Source organism: Chenopodium quinoa, unplaced genomic scaffold (assembly GCF_001683475.1).
Source record: "Chenopodium quinoa cultivar QQ74 unplaced genomic scaffold, ASM168347v1, whole genome shotgun sequence".
NCBI classification, from domain to species: Eukaryota; Viridiplantae; Streptophyta; class Magnoliopsida; order Caryophyllales; family Amaranthaceae; genus Chenopodium; species Chenopodium quinoa.
This window is the reverse complement of record NW_018742309.1, coordinates 4,562,226-4,587,151: the sequence shown is the minus strand read 5'-3', so window position 1 is coordinate 4,587,151 and position 24,926 is coordinate 4,562,226. Positions and strand designations below refer to the sequence as shown.

Genomic DNA, 24,926 nt, shown 5'->3' with positions numbered 1-24,926 from the left:
TGTTGTTTACTTTGTACGGAAGTTGAAGTTTTTTTTTACCTTAATAATTTTCTCACTCCTAAAACAGTACAATAACTCCTAGTATAAAAGGCCATCACTTTTTTCCTTGAAGTTCATGAACTAAAAAAAAATAGAAAAGAAGATAACACTCTTAGTTTTTCTTATTAGCTTTTTTTTTCTTATTATTTTGCCTTCCTTTTATGGCAACTGCTACAACCATGAATCTCACTAACGTCGATATTAATAGCAGCAACCACAACAACAGCAACAACGTTGGCAACAACAATGACAAGCAGCAACAAGATGATCAACAACAAGGTGATGACGAACACGAGCATGACATGGTCATGCCCGGCTTCCGATTTCACCCTACTGAGGAAGAACTTGTTGAGTTCTACCTTCGCCGTAAGGTTGAGGGCAAGAAATTTAATGTTGAACTCATTACTTTCCTCGATCTTTATCGCTATGACCCTTGGGAACTTCCTGGTATATACTCCTATTTATAACATTTATTTATGTATGTTCTTTATCAATATCATATCATATACACATATATATTATGTAATATGATATATATATATATATTGATTTTTTTTAATCCGAAACTAATAAAGCTTAGTTAAGCTACCCACATATGGGCAAGTAATGTGATATATATTGATGAACAAAAGCAATTTACCCATTTTTTTTCTTGATCATTTTATTATTTTTTCTACTTGATTTTTATGCATATAATCAATTGGTTAATTGTTAAAACAGCGTTGGCGGCGATTGGGGAGAAGGAGTGGTTCTTCTATGTTCCAAGGGACCGAAAATACCGAAATGGCGATAGGCCTAATCGAGTAACCACATCCGGTTACTGGAAGGCAACCGGAGCTGATCGAATGATACGAGGGGAGAATTCCCGGCCCATCGGCCTTAAAAAAACACTAGTGTTCTACTCCGGTAAAGCGCCTAAGGGTATCCGAACTAGTTGGATTATGAACGAATACCGCCTTCCCCAGCACGAAACTGAACGGTATCAAAAGGTTAGACCATTATACATACTTTCAAGTACAACATAATCAAATATATGTTTTGTTTTTTCAAAAGAGGGGAAAAAATGGGAAACCCTAATTGGGTTATAGTGTAAAAAAAAAAAACGGGGTTGGAAAAATTAGATACTAAATTAGGAGATAAGTGATAAAAAGAACACAGATTCCAAGTAGTGTAAAGAGTGTAATAAATGAGTACTATTTTTACTGGTGTTGGGTCACGCAAATATAGTGAAAGATATGAATGAAGCTTCAATTACTGATTTCTCTCAGTTTTTTTTTTTTCTGATATTCATCATTAATATGAACTGATCAGTACTCATATTGTTGTTGGGTACTTCTATTTTCTAGTAATTAATACAAATTTAGTGAAAGACAAAAATGTACACTCATTTTATTTTGTTTTTTTTGTTTTGTTTGGGCTAATTTTGGGCGGGATTTTTATCTCAGGCGGAGATTTCGTTGTGCCGGGTGTACAAGAGGCCTGGGGTGGAGGATCATCCATCAGTGCCGCGAGGGAGTAGCCTGCCCTCGAGGCTGTCATCTTCATCGAAAGCAACTTCGTCGTCTTCCGAGAGGAAGAACTACCATAACGCCTTTAGAGCTCAGACAACTTGTTTACAACAACAAATTGAGCACCCGCCGCCTCAAATGGGTGACAAGGTAAGCGAGACTGATGCTAGTAGTAGCACCGAAGTGGGGACCGCCCTTGGACTTTCTCACCACAGCTCGTACTCTGCGGTGAGTCCATTGGTGGCCCCACAGCAAGCGATAACTCCTCCACCACCACAACCACCAACACCATCCTCCATCGAGGTTAATAGGATGATGCAGTTATTAAATGATCATAATCCAAATTTGAAGCATCATCATCATCACCAAGTAGTAGTGGGTGGAGGCGAAGGCGGTCATGGTGTAATTACATCATTGCCCTCCTCGCTTAACACCTCTATAACTCATCATAATCATCCTACTCCTGGACTAGTTCATCCGAAACATCATCATCAGCCGAGTCTGGAAGATATTCATAGATTAGTCGAATATCAACAAGCTTGCATCAACCACCATTTCCAGCAACAACAACAGCCCCCGCCACAACAACCACAACAACAACAGCATCAATTCCAATTCGAAGCTCTTAACAACGATAACAACCCGAGCAGCAGTAATAGTACTACTAATAATTTACCGTTTTTGTTCTCCAACTATCTCTTTTCGCCAGCAGCACAACAAGCACAAGCAGCACTTGTTAACAACAATCCTCCAACGGCTGCAGTAGGTGGTGGCTCGAGTAGTAGCAGTTTGCAGTTGCCTCCAGTCACAGTTGCTGGTGCTGGTGGTGGGCTCGCGTTTTCGGAGCGTTCATTGTGGGATTGGAATCCATACTCAGAGCCGAATAGAGATCACTTCAGTAACCTCTTCAAGTAACTTTTTACTTAACCGTAGTAGGTGCTTGCATACTACATAAATGATGAAGAGAGGCATAATTTAATCAAGTACGCTTTTATAAGTTTACATTAATTAATTGCTTAAGTTATGTGTTCTATGATCATGTTTTAATTAAGGTTTTTTCTAGTCGGAATTTTATATAGGAGTATATGTCAAAGCATTATAATATGCTTTTTTTTCTTCTTAATTAATTAGTCACCCACTCTTAAAAGTTAATTTGATCATATATTATTGCATTTTATTTAATTAATCATGCTTGATAAATGATAACTATTCAAATTTTCTTAACATAATTTAGGGTTTACAAGCTATATTATAGATTATGCAATGATTGCTAAACTCATACTTTTTCTTAACATTGTATGATACAAAAAATGTTAAGGTAAAACTTAATTGCACATGTTATTGATATAAGTCTTTGGAGTGATATGCTACTTTCGTCCTTTTTATCTTTTTTCATATTTTGTTTCTGTTTTGGTACCATCAAATTAAATCAAGTAAGATTAAATTACAACGACAATTATGACAAATTAGTGATTAATTTGGTATAATCATCCATTTCAAAATTTCAAAATTTTCCTCAAGTTGGTGGGATACCCTCGACGGGTTTCCTTTAGGTTCTGTGTTTAGTTGGTGGAAGAATGAAAGTTAGAGGGTCAGCTAACTAATTAACTAAACCCCATAAAATAATATTTTGTGTTACAGTTCTTAGCATTTATTGGTTAGTTTTAGATTACTAACTTGGAATCACACCCACTCTCTAGGAACTTTTTTCCCTCATTTGGAAATTGTTTCTTCTTGTTCCAGAATTATCACTGCTATTTTCAGTATCACTTCATTTCTTACCTAACTTATTGGCTTTGATGATTGAGTTTATATTACCTGAGCTTGTTTGCACAGTTAATCAAAAATCATATGGACTTACTCGATTTTTCTAAATTTTAAGAGTAATTTTGTTATGTAAGTCCCATAAACTTGTGTCAATTAGGCACAAATATACGTGTTTAATTAGGTGATTGTTATCCATATATGAAGTATAATCGAGAGATGGCATGTAAATTTTTATACGGGTGATATTATTATGATGTTATGGTATTTTTTTATATATAAGCAAAGGATGACTTGATAAGAGAGACAACTTGTTGGTACACATATAACTATTTCATGTACGGATTAGACTAATTTTGAGAATGTTAATATAATAGTGATTGTTGGTCCTTTCAAGAATAATCACATTTCAGTAAAATTTTCGATTCAGGTATTGTTTTATGTATATATAACCACTGATCAATGAAATAACTTTCCCAAATACCCCTTAATTTTGAATAAATATGAAGGGGTTTCGTTTTATAATAGCTCAATTGTTATAATTAAAGGGTTGTCTTTGAGTATGTGTATTGCATGATTTCATTAAGACCCTATGTAACAATTTAGTTATTTTACAACCCCCTTCATATTTGAGAATTTAGTATAATGTGACATTATAATTGGTTCGGCTTCATGGAGTTCAAAGAAATTATTGACATGTAGTATTTTTAAATTCAATGGTTTAGACTTTTGATTTGTTGTATATATAGTAAGATTTGTCCATGGATGTAAAACTTGTTCCCTTCAACTTTTTTTTATAGAATCCATTTTGCATGCACCCGGTGTACAATATTTTTACTGTACATCGGAAATTGTGCACGTGCCACTCATTTAATAGGTTTTTTTTAAAAAAAAAACAAAAAGACAAAATCGCGAAATTTATTACCTCAAAATCAAAAAAACGCAGACAACAATGGAGGAGAGAGAAAGTGAGAAAACGCAGCTCTTGATCATGAACTGAGGAGAGAGAAAGTGAGAAAACGAAAAAATTGTAGAAATCGATCATCAATTGAGAAGAAAAAAGGTGAAAACGCACAAATTAAAAATTTCGATCATCAATTAAAGTAGAGAAAGTGAGAAAACTTACAAATTGAGGAATTCGATAAACGCAAATATTGGAGAATTCGATCAGCAATGGAAAATTCGACTTTCGATACCACAAATTGTAGCAATCTCATCCACGAATTGCTAAAAAACAGAGGCAAATTGAAACTGAATTTGAAATCGATTTAAATCGATCGATTATAGAAGAAGAAGAAGAAACAAAGAGTTTTGGAGATGAATTCGTACCAATACTCAACAATATAAACAATGTAGACGATGTAGAAGAAGCAATTGAGAATGCAGAAGAAGCAATTGATAATGTAGAAGAAGCAATTGAGATTGCAGAAGAAGCAATTGAGAATGCAGAAGAACTAATTGATAATGCAGAATATCAAGTGGTTCCTGGCAAATCAATTGATTCAAATTCAGAACAAACAACCAAATCAAATGCAACTGAAGGTAATTTCTATAAACATTTTAGATTGTATGCAAAAAGTTACCCTTTTAACAGCACAAAGTTACCCTTTTAACAAAACAAAGTGACCCTTTTAACATCTCAAAGTGACCCTTTTAACATCACAAAGAGACCTTTTTAACAGCATAAAGTGACCCTTTTATATTCATAAAGTGACCCTTTTAACAGCATAAAGTGACTCTTTTATATGCATAAAGTGACCCTTTTGGCCTTCTTAGACTCTGGTTTGTCACTCTTAGAAATAATTAAGCCCTTCTCAGGAATTTTCACAGCCTTTTTAGGTACTACTTTGCTCTTCTCAGGAGCTATCTGGGTCTTTTTTGGTACTGGTTTAGCCTTAGCAGGCTCTTTAGGCTTTCCTTTTCCTTTTGTAGGCATTTTATAACGATAACCACCTATTGAACCAACTGTATTTAATTATTAAAGTGAAATAATTACAAATTCAGAAATTACTCATGGAAAAATATAGAATAATGTGCATAAATGACACTTTTAAATGCATAAAGTAACCCTTTTAACAGCAGAAAGTAACCCTTTTAACAGCACAAAGTGACCCTTTTAACATCACAAAGTAACCCTTTTAACAGTATAAAGTGGCCCTTTTAAGTGACCCTTTTAACAACATAAAGTGACGTTTTATATGCATAAAGTGACCCTTATATATGCATAAAGTGACCCTTTTATATGCATAAAGTGACCCTTTTATATGCAAAAAGTGACCCTTTTAACTGAAAAAGTTACTCATTTAACAACATACAATGACTCTTTTAACAGCATAAAGCCACCCTTTTAACATCATAAAGTGAACATTGTCATAGCATATAAATGACACATATGTCTATTACTCAAACACAATGAGCAATGCACATATGCATGTTAATCAAACACAGATGCACAAACACAATGCAAATATGCCTACTATACACATAATCTAACTAAAACATAAAACCTAAACAAATAATCAGTTTAATTAGCATTCTCTGACTAAAATCTAACATACAAAATTTGAAGAATAATGAGCAAAATTTTGAACCAATTATATACAATGAACAATAAAATAAAGCAAAATTAAACATAATAACTTCAAAATTAATATTCAATTATCATAATATGCATAAAAAATCAACTGAAAACTATAAAAAATAACATGAACTACTAATTCGACATATATAAGCGAAAGTTCAATTGAAAAATTATAAAAAATGATGAAAAATTTAAGTAAACACACCTTCTTCAGCATCTACAGCCTTCTTTGTAATCTTCTTCTTCTCAATTGCAGAATCAAACACTACGGAAATCGAAAACAAAATCAAAATCAAAAAACCTAAAAATCGAAGAATCAAAACAACTTAAACTAACAAAAATCTCAAAAAAAATAAGTAAACGAACCTGAATTAAGCAAATAACAACTTCACCAGTGAAAGAGAAGAAAGAAAAAGCTCGAAAATCAACAACGGAGGAGAGAGAAAACGCTCGAATTCGGAAGTTTTGGAGAGAGAAATCTCCAATTCAGAGTAAAAACGAGGAGAGAGAAAGAAGCTAGTGAGTGAATGAATAAGGAAGAGAGAGAAAGTGTAATTTGTTGGCAGTTTTATTTTCGCAATCATGAGATTGCACGTGCGGGACCACATAATTAGCAGTTGTTGGTTTCCACAACTTCCGCCATTCACTAAATTATTGTACACCGGCTTTAATTAAACATTTGTGTTTTTTATATAATTGTTACTTATTTTTGTTAAAATTAGATCAGATTAGATCAAGCCAAGCTAGACCTTACTAAATCCATACTATATCACCTTATTTTTGATGAAGAGAACAAGTCCTTGGATATAATTTAGGCATTTCAAATAATCTTTGACTTCTTTTATTCTAGAAGAACTAGCTCTTTATGCAGGCAATGCATGCACTGAATTCTCATATGCATGTAAGCAATCATAATAATTCATTTTGTTATGCTTGATTAATATCATGGCTTGCCCTTCTTCTTTGCTTATATCATACATAATGAAAGAGTGAAGAAAAGCAAGAAAAAAAATTGTTGAAAAAAGTGACGAATTTATAGAATTTTCAAATATGCAATGAGGATGTAATACACAACTAGAAGGAAAGAAAAAAAGAAAGAATGTAGAACAAGTAAAATAATTTTTCCCCAAGGAACATACCTTCACTTCTTATCCTTGAATGAATGTTTAGATTTATTGTAGTGCTAATACGAAGGAAAACATAATTCTTCGTCTTGGTCTCCATTGGGCTGAATTTGATGTGTTTAATTATTTCATGTTATTAAGCTTTTTAATATTTCCAAAACGTACCTTATAATTAGTTTTATTATTTTTTGACATAAAGTGCACATTTTGTATAAATTTGGAAAGGAAACGGATTGGAAACAAATAGAGAGAAAGGGTAACGTTAATTGTTATCATAATGAACAATTTGATCTAATTAACACTACAGTAAGAAATAATATTTTGTTTCAAATTGGAGATTGAGGAAATAGATCCATTTAACCGAGCCGAGGCATTTAGCTTTCTTAGAGAAAAATTCAGTTATATAAATGTATAGTTCCCAATCACGTTGATTAAGAACCAACAAGGGCATTGCACTCCTCATACCAAATAATAAGTAATGAAAATTGTTGATAGATTATATTTCTAATATTTTAATCACTATACCAAACATGTCTTAAGTTAGGAAAGAAGAGTATTAAAAACATTGTATGATCGTATCGGATCAGACCTAGAGAGGTGGTAAAAATATTATTCTATGGTGGTCGAATCTAACCACTGTGGTTTTAGCTCTGGTCATTCAGCCAATTCCGATAAGGCAATATAGCCTACTTCTTAATATAGCAAGGCAACATAAAACCAGAGATAGATGAAAATGTATGTAAGATCAAACAAAACAGTGAAAGATATTCAATGTTTTACATGTATGTTTGCTTACTAAGCTATTATGATAATCAATACAAAATTGGGTCATTGTAGATTATATTGTATCATTTGTACGTCTTAAGATAAGAATATACAATGTAGGTTAGTGGTGTACTTTGAGTGTTTATATATTAGTTTTTTCTTCTTGAAGTTGTTCGAGTGTAGATAGAAAATAGGATGAGCAAGCTATTTAGTGAAGTATATGTGATATATTTGAAGAACATCATTCATTTGTAAGCAATGTTGCAGCAAATAAATTAAAGAGTTAGATGAAAATAGGAAGTAATGCTTCTTATATGAATTTGGGTGCCACTTTTTAATTGGTCTTTTAATATCATTAATATTATAGTTACAATTGTTAATTGGTAGGGTGTTGAGCTCATAATATGGGTTTATCATCAAGTGTGTTCTAGTCGATTGTTTTGGTAAGATTATTCATGGTGTATGATTGTTTAGGGGATTAATTGGTGCAATTGTATATGAATTAAGCAATAAAAATGCTTTTGTTACATGTTTATTACAATTTAATTAATAAGTTTATAATAACTATAAGTTATATTCACTTTTTTTTTTTTTTTTTGGAAGAAATAAGTTATATTCACTTAATCATTATCTTCAAGGTTGTTTTTAAATTAACAAAAATAAGTTGTTATTGTATTGTTTTACGAAAGAGGTTCTAGGGTTTTGAGTAGTAGAATAAGGTGACTTTTAATCTCGTTAGTTAATTAAACATTTATCTCTAAAAGTATTAAAGTTGAATACAACTACTCTCTCGTCTTCTACAAAGTGTCTTATTACTTTCGAACAGTAGATTAAAATGAAATGAATGGAGAAAAGGATAATTTGAAAAAGGCGATGAGAAGCAAGTGATAAGGGAACAAGTCCCACCTTTTCATTTCTCTATTGCCCTAAATTGTTCCTCTCTTTTTCCTTTTCTTTGCCCTCTACCTTGTCTTAATTGCTCTTTTTCTATGGATTTGAAAGTTATTGGTTGACTTGCTCCTATCTCACTCATTCCTTTCTTTATTGGCCCAAACTTTTTCTATCACTCTCTTTCTTTCCTTACCTTTTTTGTCCTTGTTTCATCCTTTAAAAAGTTGTGAAAATTATTAGGTTGCACTTGCTCCCTCTCCCCCAACCCTGCTCTCCCCTCAGCCCTTCTATCTCGCTCGACTTCTCTCTTTATCACCCTCTTTCTTACACCATGGCCCTTTCTCTCTCTCTCTATAAGTTGAGCTATCTCTTTCTCGGTCCCTCTTGTTCTTTATCACTCTATCTCTTTCTCTTTTTATTTCTTTATTTTTCTAACTTCTAACCCTTGTCTTTTTCTCTTTCCTGACCTTCTTTCTCTTGCTCTCTTTATCTTCTAGCTCCTCGTTCTCTCTCTCTCTCTCTCTTCTCCCGACTCCTCTCTTCTTGTCCTTTTTCCTTTCATGCTCTTTCTCTTTTCCGACCCCTCTCTCTTAATTAGCATGCCCTCGACCCTCTATCTCCTTTGGCCTTTCTCTCCTGACCTTTCCAACTCTCAACACTTCCTTTCACCCATTCCCTCTCTCTCTCTCTTTCTCTCTCTATGCCTCACACACGCATCCCCCCTCACTTTCTCTCTCACTCCTTCTCCCCCTCTCTCTCTCTCCCAGTCATTGTCTCCTTACTTCCCTTCCACCACCTCTCTCTCTCTCTCTAAAGTTATCAATTATTATGGTTGTACAAACATAAAACAAAAAAAAAAACAACACTTAATCATTAATCTAGCACGATTCAATCATAATGTTGAAATTTTCATTCTAAAAGGTGCTACTAATTAGTTGACTTCCTCATACTTGTTACAAATTCATGTAGGTTTATTCAAAGGAGTTTGTTGAAATCTAATTATCGATTTCCTTCACACACACACAAAAAAAAAAAAAAAAAAAAAAAAAAAAAAAAAAAAATCTAATTGTTGAAATCTTCTCCCCCCTTTATGTTTACTTTGTTTCTCCTTCCATTCAGCTTTATTTTTTTCACTCATATTTTATTTTGAGCATTTTAGCCATTCTAAATAAGTGCTGTCATGTCTTCACTCTAACACGTATTCTCCCTCCTTCCTTTATTTCCTAAAACTATTTCTCTTTCTTCGTTTCTATATCCTTCTTTTTAGTGGCTTCGTACTTTATAAGTTTATAGGTATCTCTCTCTCTCTTGTATGGTTATGTATGCAAACAAAAGAAGTATGTGGTTATGAATGCAAGACACTTATACCTTCAGGTTGGATTTTTTCCTCTAAATGTGTTATTAATCAATAAGATTTTCTATGCAAAGTATCATATCAATATTGAGTTTGCACATAATCTCTCTCTCTCTCTCTCTCTCTCTCTCTCTCTCTCTCTCTCTCTCTCTCTCTCTCTCTCTCTCTCTCTCTCTCTCTCTCTCTCTCTCTCTCTCTCTCTCTCTCTCATGATTGTGCGAAATTTATCAAACGAATCTTTACTTACATGACCCCCCCCCTCCATTCTCCTTTATCTTTCCATTTTCCTTTACATTTTTACACTTAACTTATTTATTTTTTTAAAAATTCTAGAATCTTCTCGAAAGTACTCTTGATTTCTTTTTTAAGTACATTTAAAAAAATAGTCTACTACTGAAAGTATTCTCAATATTTTTCTCCTTCCTTGAAGCCCCTCACTGTTTTTCCTTAGTCACCATTTTCACATTCTTAATTTCTCTCATTTATCTCCTTTGTGGCCGATGTGTTTCTTCTACAATCAAATATTACAAATGGTTTCTCAAAGTGCTTCCTACTTCTTCCTTCCTCTATTGTATGTGTAGCATTCTCATACAGTAGCTCCGTTTATTCTTATTTGAATTCTTATATTTTATTGTTGTACGGGGTCACATTTTTGAGTAAACGACAAGCATTATGATAAAGGTTGAAGCAATAAATTTGGGGGAAAATGATGTAAATAATAGAAAGAGCAAAAATATACAAATATTAGCACGCGCCATTTACCAAGGATGGTATAAATAATGAAAAAGTTAGCTTTTGCTTTGTATCTATTGAATGAATAAAGCTAAGAAGTACAAGTGCATTTGATTTGAGCACAAAAAATTTGCTATATATTTTTTGATTTCAAGTACGATAATTTTTTCAGATTAAGGAAACAAAACAAGACAAGAAACACACTTATATTATTTGCTACAACTTATTTGTGCCCTTAATTTGATCCTGCAAAAATACTATAGGTACATCGTACCAAATGCTTAACTATTATCTGATCCTGTCCTCACCAAATGGGTGCACAAGCTCCTTAGATATTGTTGCAAAATGTTATTTCCAAATCCAAACTCCCAATGCCTGAAACACAGAGAAATTGATGAAAAACTTGAAATATATAAGCTAAAAAGAATTAGCTCAAGCAAAGTCTGCAAACAGGGATCTTTACAGGAATCACATACTGTATTTGGATCATATAATTATTAACTATATATAATTTGTTGTTCTTGACCTACAAGGCTACAAATGATGTCAAATACAAGATCAATCTTTAATTGGAGCCAACATTTTCATCAATACTAATTTTTAGTCTTCTCCCAATCTGTCAATCTTTGATTTGAGCCAACATCTTCATCAATACTAACTTTTTGTCTCCTCTCCAAAGTGAATTTAAACCATAAGTATTAACACTGAACCAATTATTTAACAATGATAACAGAATTTTATCTGATATACACTATGAAAGAGAACAGTCAAAACCAAACAGCAAAGCAGGGGAAAACCCCACAAAGACTACCTGTTCATATAAGAACTCGCCCCTCATATATTCTTGCAATTGCACATCATTGTTTTTCTCAGAAAATAGAGAATTAAGATATTATTGTCAGCAAGACTTGCATTGTTAATTTCACCCCACAACCCTGTTTCACACATTATTTAACACGCACAGAAATAAAATGGAAGCACGGACATCCAACAATCAGAAAAATGGTTTGCTAGTTCAACAATTTTTCATAGCTTCTCCAAGGACAAGGCAAGTTCCATAGCTACATCATAAAAAGAAAATGCACCATATTCTAAGCCCCTCACCAGACTCCAAATTACCCAATGATATTCTTTTCATAATCCGAACCAGTGAAGAGAAACAAAAAAGCAATTTAAAAAAAGAAAAAATCAAAATCAAGGACTTAATCACTTCAAAAATCTCAATTTGAATGTAAAATTTCGGTCCAAAATCTAAGGCATAAATTGAAAACCTAGTTAACATCAACTAACTACATCAAACTCATCATAAAATTCAGTGAAAATAAAAGAAATATTACCCCTTTCTTATTCAACCGAGGACCAACACATGAAATCTCAATTTAATTGTGCAATTACACTTTGCTCAGTTCAACTTTATGAGCAATTTTGAATATATTATTAATCATTTCAGTTACCATTACACCATTCATAATCAAGGCATAAGCATATATTAATTTTAATCTTCTTATAGACCATATAAAATTCAATCGACGACAACTAATAGCAGAAACAGAGTGTTAAACACACATATTGTCATGTAAATATTCATACCACATCATTAGCAGTCTATCTTAAGAAATAAACCCAAACCAATTCATAGAACCCAGTACCCACTAATCATTCAGCATCATTTTTCTAGAATTAGGAAAGAAAGGGATGAGAATGGAACCAAATTACCTTAGCAAGCCGTTAGGGGAAAATGAAACATGAGAGGTTGTGGCAGTAGAAGATAGAGGTGTAAGAACCCCCTAAATTAACTCAATTATCAAATTAGGATCCAAAATTCATATAAATTCTCTTTGCTTTACAAAATCAATAAGATTACTTGTATAACCTTTCATATGATGAAATACAAATGCATATGAAACTAGTTAACCAAAGCCGTTTTCAAATGATGAAATAAAGATACACCAGAAATCAACAAGAGGATAGTCAGAGTCAACGGGGAGAAAGAACGATATAAAATAAGAGAAGAGAGCAATCAAAAGCCTTACAAAATATACTTCTCATCAAGTCATTAAGTAAAAGAAGGTTATTTTATTGTAACACCCTGGAAATTTTCCCCCTTTAAAATACTTGTTTTACCCTTTTAAAATACAAAATAGGAAATAGCCAAGGCATTACAGCCACCGTGATAACGGCTAAGACATTTATCAAAGATACACAGCGGAAGATATTTTCAAAATCTTTCAAAATAAAGTCAAAGTCCAACAGTCCACCAAGTCAAACCAAAGTCAAACGAAGTCAAACCTACAACTTGGAACCACTGTAGGCCCTTTTAAAACCAAATGAATGTTTAAAGCTAATGTGTTAATCGCAGTAAACAACAATAATAAACCAATAATCAATAATAAACACATATTCAAGATAAAATTAAAATATAAGATTCGCTCTTCACTCAAACCCCAACATGAATATGCCGCATCACCTGAAAAGCTTCTCTTTAGCTGTCCTACTACTCACCATAAGAAATGGGTCGTTGTAGGGCCAAGATAAAGATAAGACCAAACAAATACACAATCAGCAATGTTGAGTACATAAGCGTAAACGAATCACACTAACATGCTTAAATCCTAGCATCACACAACTTACCTTGTTGCACATGTTTACAAGCATACAACATACAACTCGACCAATAAATAAATAAATAAATAGCTTATTTAATTTTATTACGCATTGAACAGGTTTCCCACCAAATCCATGCCCAAATAAATTGAGGTAAACTATACCGGAAGCTAACCGGGTAGGCAAATGTCACATGAGAGTGGCGGACATCCTACGCATAAAATAATAAAAAGGAAAATACAGCGTATTGTACTCCCAATAGAAGTTATGGTAAAATATAAAGTCGCATAACTCCCCCCATATGTTCATACTCGAGGTATATACGTTCCAAGAGTTTTGGTGCGTAATCTCTTTCACTTTACGTGATTTACATATTTTATATTTGGTGATGACTCTTAATCCACAACACAATCAATCAACATGAATCATTCAAGTAATCAAACATTCCAATTCAATTCTTGAATAATTAGTTATCACATTTAATTTAATGTTGAACCCTTTTTAAGACTACCTCCGTGTAAAAACACCTTAAATACATAAAGCACCGCAAATCCTATCCCTCCGCGTACAATCACCTTAAGTGCACGTAGGCACCGCAATTTAATTTATTCCTGTGTACTAAGGCACTTAATAGCTCAATTCCCATGCTTAAAAGCACCAATAAAAATTATATGAACCATAATAAAATTCTCTTTCAATGTTCCAAACCAAATTAAGCAAACCTTCAAACATGCCAATAATAAAAGCATGGTTTAATAACAATATTCCAATATCACCAATTCCAATAAATAATTTATTTCAACCAATCATGTTTCACAAATATACCACCAAAACCATTCCAATTCAAATCACCAATCTCATTTCAATTCAACAATTCCAAATAATTCCTAGCATGATACTAAGTTGGAATCAATTAAATAAATCCTAGCATGTTTCTACACGCTTAATAAATTTTCGAGCACGCGTACGTACCTCAAATAAGCCCTTAAAGTAGCCAAATACACTACAACAATTCCCGAACCAAGTCTCCTATATAAAGGGACAATAACACTATAATATTACTTCTCCTTGCATACACAATTTCCAGCAACTTAAATTCACTTTAGACTACTTACAATAATCTGAAAATTATTTTAAAACCCTAATTAACCTCCCTTTTGATGGGCAATTAAAACCTTTCATTAAAATCACAACACTACTACTTTAAATAAAATTTCAGCAATATTCCTTGATTAAAAACCCTTGAATACTTTATTAAAACATACTTTTATGGCCAATTAATCAATAACATCATTAGGTATACAAAAGCCCCAAATCAATTTGTATAAGAACCCTAAAAACCATGTTTTTAAATAACTTAAAACCCTAACTTTATAATTTATTAAATCTGAAAATTACAACTCTTTATATAATCAAAAATTTATGATTTCAACCGATTAAATTATCAATTTAAAACCAATTAAGCATGTTTAAAACACCAAGAATCCAAACTAATATCAAATTATACTATATGGATTGAACATTTAACAAGAGAGGAGAGAGATAGTGTCACCGCGGGACTAACACCAGGCCGGTGACCTGCTGACCGGCCACGGAGGCGGCGACACATGGCAGCGGTAGTGGGCCGTGGGGACTTGAAGGTGAGTAGCAGCACCTTGTTGTTCCTTCACGAAGCAAAAGAAAGAAAAGTGAAAGAAAAGAGGGGAAAATAAAGGAAAAAGAAAAGATAAAACTAACCCCCTTTGATTTTAGTGTGGGGAATTTGGGGATTAGTAGATATTTATAATGTAGGGTAATTAGAGTAGATTTGGGCTCATGAAATTATGGACTTGAAAGAAGAAATTATGAGCCCAAATATGACAAAATAAGATGATTGGGTTTATTATAGAAATGGGCTACATTCGGATAGAATATTTATTGACTCAAGGATAAATCTTGTTTTATTAGTAATCAAATAATTAAAATAATTTGACCCAAAATATATTTTGTAAATAAATTAAATAACTTATAAAATACATAAAAATACAGGGTATTACATTCATAATCAACTTTCAACTACATTACAGCAGTAGTTGCAGATCACCAACCTCTTTTGAGTGTTTTTCGTCTTAATTGACTTCAAAAGGAGAGGAGTAGTATGCTGGACATCGACTTTCTTTAACAATCACAAAGTCAATGCCTCAGGAATTCATAAGCATTTCATCTTTAACAACAAATCAAACATCTGTTCTATTTCAAAATTTAAACCCTTTAATTACACCAACCTAAACTACAATTTTAAGAATTAAAACAACCTCAATTCTAAAATCCAACTAAACACGTTCAAAATTAAAGCAAAACCTATAAAAACAAAGCTCAATAACATCAAATTTCACCAAAAATGGAGAGAAAAAGACAACAAAAAAAACCTGTGAGATTGCCAGTGTTAAGATAAAGAGAAGGGTTGATGATTGGAAGGATAAGGGCCCACCATTTTCTTGAAATCAAGAACTCTGTTTGGGTGATGAACACTGAAATGAAGATCAGACAGTTGAATCCTAATTTAGGTTTCAGCAAGCATAAAAAACCCAATAAAGCTAAGTTAAACTAACTCAGAAGCAATAAAAATCCAACTTTGGAAAAAAAAACAGAATTAAACCAAAATTAAATCCATCAAATAAAAGGAAAAATCTAATCGAAGAGATGTATATTGAACCAATTGGAACAAGAGAGAGAAAGGAGAAAGATTTATACCTGGAGATCAGAGAAAACGCCACCGGAGAATCAACAAATTACGAGCTCTTTCCCAAATTAAAGTCAAGAAGAACCGCAATTCCCAAATTGCAGCCAAAGTTTTAAGAATTCCCAAAGTACCGTCCACGTCACCGGTACAGGGGGAAGAAATTTTAAATCCGGTCTACAGCAAAACCGCTACCTGAAGTAGCGGTTTTTACTAATAAACCGCTACTTCAGGTAGCGGTTTCTTTTTAATAAACCGCTACTTGAAGTAGCGGTTTTTGTTTAATAAACCGCTACTTCAAGTAGCGGTTTTCTAGCAGGTATAATTTCCTGATTTCACTTTCCTCTTTCATTTTCGTCTTCTCACCAAAATCCCATCCACGCCTTCCACCAAAATCACACCTCCTTCAACGGAAGCCGGCGCAGCCAAGGAATCCACCGACGCCGCCGGAGCATTCCTCAGCAGTCATGACTTATGCCCATGTTGAGCTTCAAGAGGTATTAAGACCTTCATAGCTCAGTTTAGGTTGCTATAATTGTGTAGTTTGCTTGCTTGATGTTAGGACATTGCCACACTGTTAATGAATTTTTGCAATCTAATATCTTTGATTAATAATGGTCTTTTCTAGAATGAAACATGGAGGTTCCGAACTACCCTCTATATTGCTATTGGGGTGGAGAAATTGTCCACAAAGATAGCGATATAACGTATAGGGGTGGGAATCAAAAATTTGTGTTTGTACATTCTGCGATGACATATTCACAAGTTCTGAACAAGCTATATGAAGAATTGAGTGTTGATCCTAGAGGTGTGGAGTTGAAGGTGGTTATGCGTTATCCTATGGCTGGGGCATATGTTGCAATTCCGTTAAATGACGACAACGCTGTTAGAGCTATGTGGATTGCTGTGACTCAGAGTTCTTCTGTTGCAATGCAATTGTTCATTGAACAAGTTCCAAAGGAGCCAGTTGTGCAAACTAACACTGGTTCCTTTCCGGGGATGGATTTTTTTGGTAGTGTGGATCAACCGTTTTCCACTGGTGTTCAAAGTGTGGGCATAGGGTCATTCACAAGAATGCTTGTTGATCCACATTATGTCAATGACCATCTCTCACAGTTTAGGTCTCCGGCCTCATCGCCTAATGTTGGAACCTCGACAAGCACACAACCACAAGGCATTCTTGATTCTCTTGACCCAAACAATGTTGATGTATTTGGCGATGCAGAGATGAATGACACTGATGAAGATGATGATGAAGAGGTAATTGAAGCTCGTGATAAGGCAATTAAAGGAAGCGCCCCCACTTCAGACTTCAATGAAGTGGCGCAAGTTGATCCTCGTTTGAATAACTCATGGATGTCTTGGTTAGGAAATGAGACATATAACAATGGGGGAGAATTTGAGGTTGGTCAGCAGTTTGACTCATTGCAACAACTGAAAGATGCTGTGAAATCTTACTCCATAGCTAGAAATCAAACAATTCGAGTTGTGGAGGCAGAGCCAGAGAAATATGTTGTTGAGTGCAAGAGGAAAGAACAATGTAGTTGTTCGTGGAGGCTTAGAGGAGTGAAAGATCCAACACTCTCTACGTTTAAAATTGTGAGGTACAACGGCCCTCATGCAAGTAACTGTGTTGGTGACATCGACTCGGGAGATCATAAGCTACTGACTTCCGAGTTCGTTTGCAATGCTCTTCTAGATGTCATTCGCGTTGATCCTTCATTGAAAATCAAGACAATGGTGCAACTTGTGAAAGAGAAATTTGATGGATTCCAAATAACCTACAAGAGAGCATGGCTAGCGAAACAAAAGGCAATAAAACTCATTTATGGGGATTGGGAGGGTTCATATGAACAGTTGCCTAAGTACATGCAAGCTCTCAAGGAATCAAATCCTGGAACTGTTGTTGAGTGGAGGTTGTTAGAGTGTACTGTTCCTGGAACACATGTTTTTCAACGAGTCTTTTGGGCATTCAAGCCATGTATTGATGGATTCCGTCACTGCAGACCCCTTATCACCATTGATGGCACTCATTTATATGGCAAATACAAAGGCACTCTACTCATTGCTATGGGAACGGATGCCAATTTTCAACTATTCCCCCTTGCTTTTGCGGTTGTCGAAGGAGAGAACAATGTTAGTTGGTCTTGGTTCATGGCTTGTATTCGTGCTCGAGTTACAGATAGGAAAGGGCTATGTGTGATATCTGACAGACATGCTGGTATTTTAGCAGCAATGGAAGAAGTTGGAAGTGGTTGGGAGGAGCCCAATGCCTACCACAAGTACTGTACACGACACTTGGCTTCTAATGTGAACTCAAAATTTAAAAGTGTCGTCATAAAGAACCTCTTTGGCAAAGCAGCTACTGCAAGGCAGAAGAAGAAGTTTGATTACTACATCAACAAAATTGGTGACTTGAATGTAGAGGCCCGTAGGTACTTGATGGAAATTCCGTACAGTAAGTGGTCCATTCATCATGATGGTGGTTTCAGGTTTGGTGTGAAGACTACAAACATGTCGGAAGTTTTCAACGGAGTCTTAAAGGGGGCTCGATGTCTCCCGATAACCGCTTTAGTGCAAATGACCTTTTTCCGGGTTAACTCCTATTTTGCAACTAGAAGAAGTTGGAGTAAAAGAAGACTTGAAGAGGGCCATGAGTTATCGGAAAAGGCTAAGAAGACAATAGAAGCCAACATGGAGAAAGCCACGCACCATGAGGTTGTTGCTTTTGACTATGATGCCATCGGGTTGTATCAGGTTAGGACCGGTCGTGGAAGAAGAAAAGCTGGTAAAGGTGGTAACTCCCACACTGTGAATCTGTTGAGCAAGACATGTACTTGTGAGAAATTGAGAATATACAAGCTCCCATGCTCTCATGTACTAGCAGTTTGTCGTCATAGAAGCCTATCACATGCAGACTTTGTGGATTCTTTTTTCATGACCGCCGAATATAGGCGTTCATACGCGAAGTGTTTCGCACCAGTTCCTGATCCTTGCCACTGGTCAGCTTACAATGGTCCTACTACTATTGCCAACCCAGATTTGAAAAGAGGCCCAGGCCGACGGTCCACTAGAATTCGAAATGAAATGGATGAGCGTCCCAATCGTGTGAAGAAGGCATGCAGTGTTTGTCGGCGACCTGGGCATAACAAGAAGACATGTCCTACTCTTATTGGTGGATTTGGATCATCTGGGTAACATGATTAATTATATATTCTTGTTTAATATTTATGTTTTTTCTCGAACGCTTAACATTAATTCAATTTTTTGTTATCGTGTAGGTCCCATGGAGCCGGTGATTCGTCCAGGCCCAGTTGATCCATCTGTTCTACGCTTGCAGACTTCCCATAGGAGCCACGATGTTTGGAGTGGCGTAGCTGATAGAGTTCTCTCAGTTAGGGAGCATATGGTCAGCGTGGGACGTGAGTGGATCGTGTGCGCATACTGCTTCTGGACTACCATACTACAGAGATGCGTTTGACCATCAGCGCGAGGACCAGGTACAATCGGTGTTTCTTTTTTTTTGTGCATTGTATTTCTTCCATTATGTTAGTCATATACATGTTGACATACTTGTTTTGGGAATTAGATGATTTGGCAGCCATATACTGAGGCGGTGATGGATCGACTTCCGGAGATTTGTCGCTCAGACATGCACATTTGGCGTTCACGGGCACCTCTGATATGCTTTGACGTCGTTGAGTTCCACCTCCCAGACCGAGTCCTTCGTCAGTTCGGGTTAGACCAGCCGATCCCACAGAATGTAGACACGGACGTTGCTCTACACAGGAAGGATCGAAGGGGACAGCGTAATTGGGAGATTCGGCATTCGGACCATGTACACGAGTGGAGTCGACGAGAGGCATTAGTCGTCCAGTGATACCCGTTCACTGGGACTTCTTCCCCGGCCATGACATTCCAGAGGAGACAGCTGCATCATCTTCATCGTCACCTCATGGGAAGAAGCAACGCCCGAGCTAAGTGTATATTTTGGAACTAAACTAATTTTTTTGTAAATGCTTAGAATTGGATTTTGTTATATTTAATCAATTGAAAAATATTCGACTTTGCAATTTCGACTTCCTTAGATCTTCATAAACTTGTTATTTATGGTGGTTGTGTTGAAAATATGCTATATATCTCATATTTTACAGGTACACAACTTGCAGTTTTTTTTTTTGAGTGATTATGCAAGTTTGAAAAAAAAACCAGTCCAGGGTAAACCGCTACTTCAAGTAGCGGTTTTTCAAAGTAAACCGCTACTTGAAGTAGCGGTTTTCCAAAATAAACCGCTACATAAAATAGCGGTTTTTTGTAAACAAACCGCTACTTCAAGTAGCGGTTTTAAACTAAGAAACCGCTACTTGAAGTGGCGGTTTATTGCAAAGAAACCGCTACTTCAAGTAGCGGTTTACCCTGGACCGGAAAAAAAAAAAAACCGGTTTTTTAACCAGTGCTTACGTGGACGGTACTTTGGGAATTCTTAAAACTTTGGCTGAAATTTGGGAATTGCGGTTCTTCTTGACTTTAATTTGGGAAAGAGCTCACAAATTACCTCTCAAGTTGCTTCAACGAAGAGGAAGGTTCAAAAGTTGCTTCAGTGGAGGGTTGGAGAAAGCGTAGAAGTGAAAAACGCAAACAAATATCAACTTCCCTGGCCATTTTTACAAGTAGATTCAACAAAAGAACGCAATTTAAACAAAATTCTAAACTGAATTTAACATTAATAGCGCAAAATAAACCCTACTTTAAGCAATACCTAAAATTCTTGGAACAACAAAAGTCTTCATCAACGTGTAAAATAGCCACTCCAAACTCTCACCAATAAATTTATAAATTTGGGCGATTTTTTGGCGAAATTTGAAGCATTTAACGCCCAAATTTCTTCAATTGTCGTTTCTCAATCCACCTCTCATTCACTCAATCAATCAAATTAAAATTCCATCAATTCCACAAAATACAAACAAATATCAACAACAACAACACACAAATCACAAAATAGATCAGAAATTCCACAAGATATTGCACGGAAATTTTTTCCAGAAATTCTTTTTAAAAAAACACAAAGATCGAACTCGAATTAGGGTTTAATTTGCGATGTTATTGTTAAATAATACCTCGATCAGTTCACCTCAAACTCGAATCCACCAAACCTCGCTCCGTCTTCCTCCTTCCGCCTATTTTAGAGAGAAAAAAGAGAAGCTGGAGGACGAGAAAAAAAAAAGGCAAACACAGGTGGGTGTGCGAATTGGAGAAGAGAAGGAAGAGAGAGAAACTGAGTGAAGTGAAGTAGTGAATGGTGGAAGGAAGCCAGGAAAAGAGGAAAAAGCACGGTCAAAGGGGGATAAAAGATGAAGGGTAGATTTGGCAATACATTATTGTTGGGGGTAGTAGAGTAATAGCGCCAACTTTCACTGTTCATAAACACAGTTGAGTGCACAGGGATGGAAGTTTTAATGTTTAATATGGTTTATTATTATTATTATTATTATTATTATTATTTATAGATTATAGATTATAGATATTTAGTTTCCAAACCGTACTTTTCATTCCTTATAACATGATTTCTTATAATTCTTTTTAAAATTTATTGCTCTATAAATAAGTTGACCAATGGGGACTTGGTGTCCAAATTTTAAAGTACATAAAATACCCTCACATTTCTACTACTTTCGTTTTTGACAGGAATTCCTACTACTTTAATTTCTTAGAAGTATAATGCTTTCATTTATTTTTAAAAGTAATACTTTCAATTTAATGTAACATGAGTTGTATAATTTTGTCAGATTTCATGCACAAACTGTGTATAAATTTGTACATAGTATGGTTTCATTAAATATATATATATATATATATATATATATATATATATATATATATATATATATATATATATATATTGTTTCTTTTATGCAAAATCAAGGTTGGAAAAAAACAAAGTACAGTTTTATTAGTTCTAGATATAATTCAATAAGTTTCACTTAAAGAAAATATAGAATTCGTTTCCTTTTATAGAAAGTGTTGGAGATTAAGTGGCCTCCAAAGTCTATCATATATTAAGCAAATATTTGTTACTTGATAATATCTATATTTTAGGAAAGTAAATAAGATGATATTTATCCTGTTGAGAATTAGTTACACCTAAAATCTTAAGTGTTAAGGACTCCTAATATTATAAATATGATATCCGTTGTAGCCAATATACGTACAATTTGAAAATAATCCACAAAATTGAGAGTGTTTCCATTAGAGTCATCATCCTAGACTCTGGGTTTTGGAGTGTGACAATCGTTGAGGACTCTGATAACCCTCCCAATACGGTTCATAAGACGAGTTCTAGATCTTGTTGAGCTTCCGCTTAAGAGGTAAGTATTGTGACTTACCCATTTAATTCCTATCGAAAGGAATGTCACATACCGGATTTTATTATTATTATTATTTACTTTCTCATCCAAATCCGATTCATCAGGTCCAACTTTTCTAACTAGTCGTACTAGACTACTAGGCATTATACTATAGAGTATAATTTAATGAAAATCGCATATTTTAATTTGGTGCTCACTACATGTGGGCTCTAATTCTAATTCATCTCTAATGGGATTTATAAATGCTAGCCCATTTATATAGCCCAATGCATGTAAGGTGGAGTTCCATTCGTACATAATTTTGACAAACACAAACCCAAAATTATACGAAGTCAATTTCTTCTGATCCCTAATCGCAAGCTGATTGCTGAGGTCTGAGGAATGAATGTTCCTTTGTACGCATGCGCTTGTTAGCTTTGTATCCTAAATTTTCTACTAGAAATTCTCAGTTTATCTTCATAATAAACAAAAATATGTTTATTTATCTACTTATCTAGTGGTATTTTTGTAATTCGATAAGCAAAAAAATCTCAATTATCATCGTATTTCTATAATGAAAACAACATGTATAAAGCCACAATTAATATATAGTTGTTCACTTATTTATAAAAATACCATTAAATTTACATTTATTGTTGCATATTCTCATTTTCTACTCCGTATTACATAAACATTATATTATTACCTAAAAGATTGATCACGCCTAAAAGGGATCTAATATACACTCTTAAGATTTGGTATCATGATATGTCACAAATCTTACAATATTTCCGGAAAGAAACCCACATCTTTCACCTATGCCTTAAACCATCTCAAATCCCAATGTAAATATCCCAACAAAATCCATAGCTATGACTTTTACAATCTCTAACTTTTGATCGCTTTATTTATACTACCTTTGTTTTTTTAGTTGACATGAACCGTGTATAAAAAATATAACATGGAATATTGTTAGATTCATCATGATATATATTTTAATTTTCAAATATCTTTTTTCCACAAATTCTTATATGTGGCTGGTCACATAGTGTGACTATCAATCATGAGGGTTACTTCGTTCAGTTTTACAGAGGTTACCTCGTGAGTGTTATAGGGGTCACTCAAGGGTTACTCGGTCAGTATTATAGGGGTTACTCGGTCAGTGTTATAGGGGTTACTTTATTTTTATTTTACAAGCGGCCACATGGTGTGGTTAGCCACACACAAGACACACTTTTTTTTTTCTTTTTTTATAATTTTTGCTTATAGATAGTTAATGATATTAATTAGAGGTGATCATTGGGTGGTCAGGGCCGGGCCGAAGCCAAAAAAATAAGCCCACTTCACGAGTCGGGTCGGGCCGAAATTTTTGTGCCCAAACCCGCCTAAAAATGGTCGGGTCGGGCCTAAAAAAATCAACTATATATGCATAAAGACGCATTCCCAAACCCGCCCAAAAATAATGAATTTTTGGGCCGAAAATTTCTCCCCAAAATCGAGTCGGGCTAACTTTGATCACCTTTAATATTAATAGTTGAATTTGTGCATTGAAAAACGTGACCAAACAAACATGTCAACTAAAATGAAACACATAAATAGTATGCTTATACTATGTCTAAAACCCTTGTTTGGGATGAAAGCTTATAGCAAATTACTAATTTTAAAGGATCTATCACAAATAATCTTACATGTGACGTTTACTAGTATATCTAACATGTATTGGGCAAGACCCTACAATAAAATAAATAAATTAATGAGAAAATTAAAAATAATAATCCCAACTTTGGATTATTCTAAAATAATCCGAATTTTGGGGGCTTTTGATTTTCTTCAATCCCAAATACCGATTACCGGTTGAATGAGTTATTTTTATTTTATTTTTTTTGTTAAAGTGACACGTGTCGTAAATTAATTAGTTAAATAAATAAATTTTTTTTTTTTTTAAAAAAAAACCCCACCCAACCACCTTAAGAGACCTGGCAACCTGCCTAGCCCAACCATCCCTCGCCAGACCGCCGTCAGTCCCCCACCACTATAGTCGTCGCTCCGGCCGCTTCCCTCTAAACCACCATCCCCTCCCCGAAACCCCCACATAACCACCAATAAAGCCCCTTCCCCACTTCGAAGACTTCCAAGTGCCACTCTCTTTACCCCGAAACCCTAGTAGCTAGGGTTTTCGATGGTGAGGAAGTGGCTGTTGGGGGTTTTCGGGAGTGGGGGAGGGGTTTCGAGGGAGTTTTGAATGGTTGGAGGGGTTTAAAGGGTGGTCTTGTTGTGGAGACGAAAAATCGAATCGGAAAAGGAGGGGATTGGGGTAGAGGTGGGTTACAACACCGGCACAGGGGGATTGGGGGGAAAGCGGCGCAACATTGGGGCAAGGGAAGGGAGGGGTAGATGCGGCCGATCGGCGTTAGGTGGTGGGGGTTACGGTGGTCAGGTAGGGATAAGGATTTTCTGGTTTTCTTTAAAAAAAATTAATTTTTTTTCTTAAAATTTTTCTT

The 24,926-nt window shown here is 34.8% G+C and overlaps 2 protein-coding genes and 1 long non-coding RNA gene across 9 annotated transcripts; 2 read left to right on the top strand and 1 right to left on the bottom strand.

Moving 5' to 3' along the window:
* On the top strand, positions 1–3,779 carry LOC110688400 (NAC domain-containing protein 35-like). Its single transcript, XM_021865142.1, has 3 exons — positions 1–486; positions 760–1,028; positions 1,485–3,779. The coding sequence occupies exons 1-3, from the start codon at positions 201–203 to the stop codon at positions 2,460–2,462; spliced, it is 1,533 nt and encodes a 510-aa protein (XP_021720834.1). The 5' UTR covers positions 1–200; the 3' UTR covers positions 2,463–3,779.
* A 7,026-nt stretch (positions 3,780–10,805) lies between these two features.
* On the bottom strand, positions 10,806–21,661 carry LOC110688376. 7 transcript variants are annotated; one of them, XR_002504587.1, is made up of 6 exons: positions 21,199–21,659; positions 20,637–20,735; positions 15,771–15,872; positions 14,915–15,026; positions 14,335–14,391; positions 10,806–13,252 (listed from the first exon to the last, which is right to left on the bottom strand). It is a non-coding gene; the product is annotated as an uncharacterized LOC110688376 (long non-coding RNA). The 7 variants fall into 7 exon arrangements; XR_002504583.1 differs by having other exon boundaries at positions 14,335–15,026; positions 21,199–21,661; XR_002504584.1 differs by lacking the exon at positions 14,915–15,026 and having other exon boundaries at positions 21,199–21,656.
* Positions 16,570–19,836, top strand: LOC110688364. The gene is made up of 3 exons (XM_021865110.1): positions 16,570–19,275; positions 19,363–19,581; positions 19,671–19,836. Exons 1-2 carry the CDS (start codon positions 16,718–16,720, stop codon positions 19,397–19,399), a joined length of 2,595 nt encoding a protein of 864 aa, XP_021720802.1. The 5' UTR covers positions 16,570–16,717; the 3' UTR covers positions 19,400–19,581; positions 19,671–19,836.
* Positions 21,662–24,926: the final 3,265 nt, after the last annotated feature.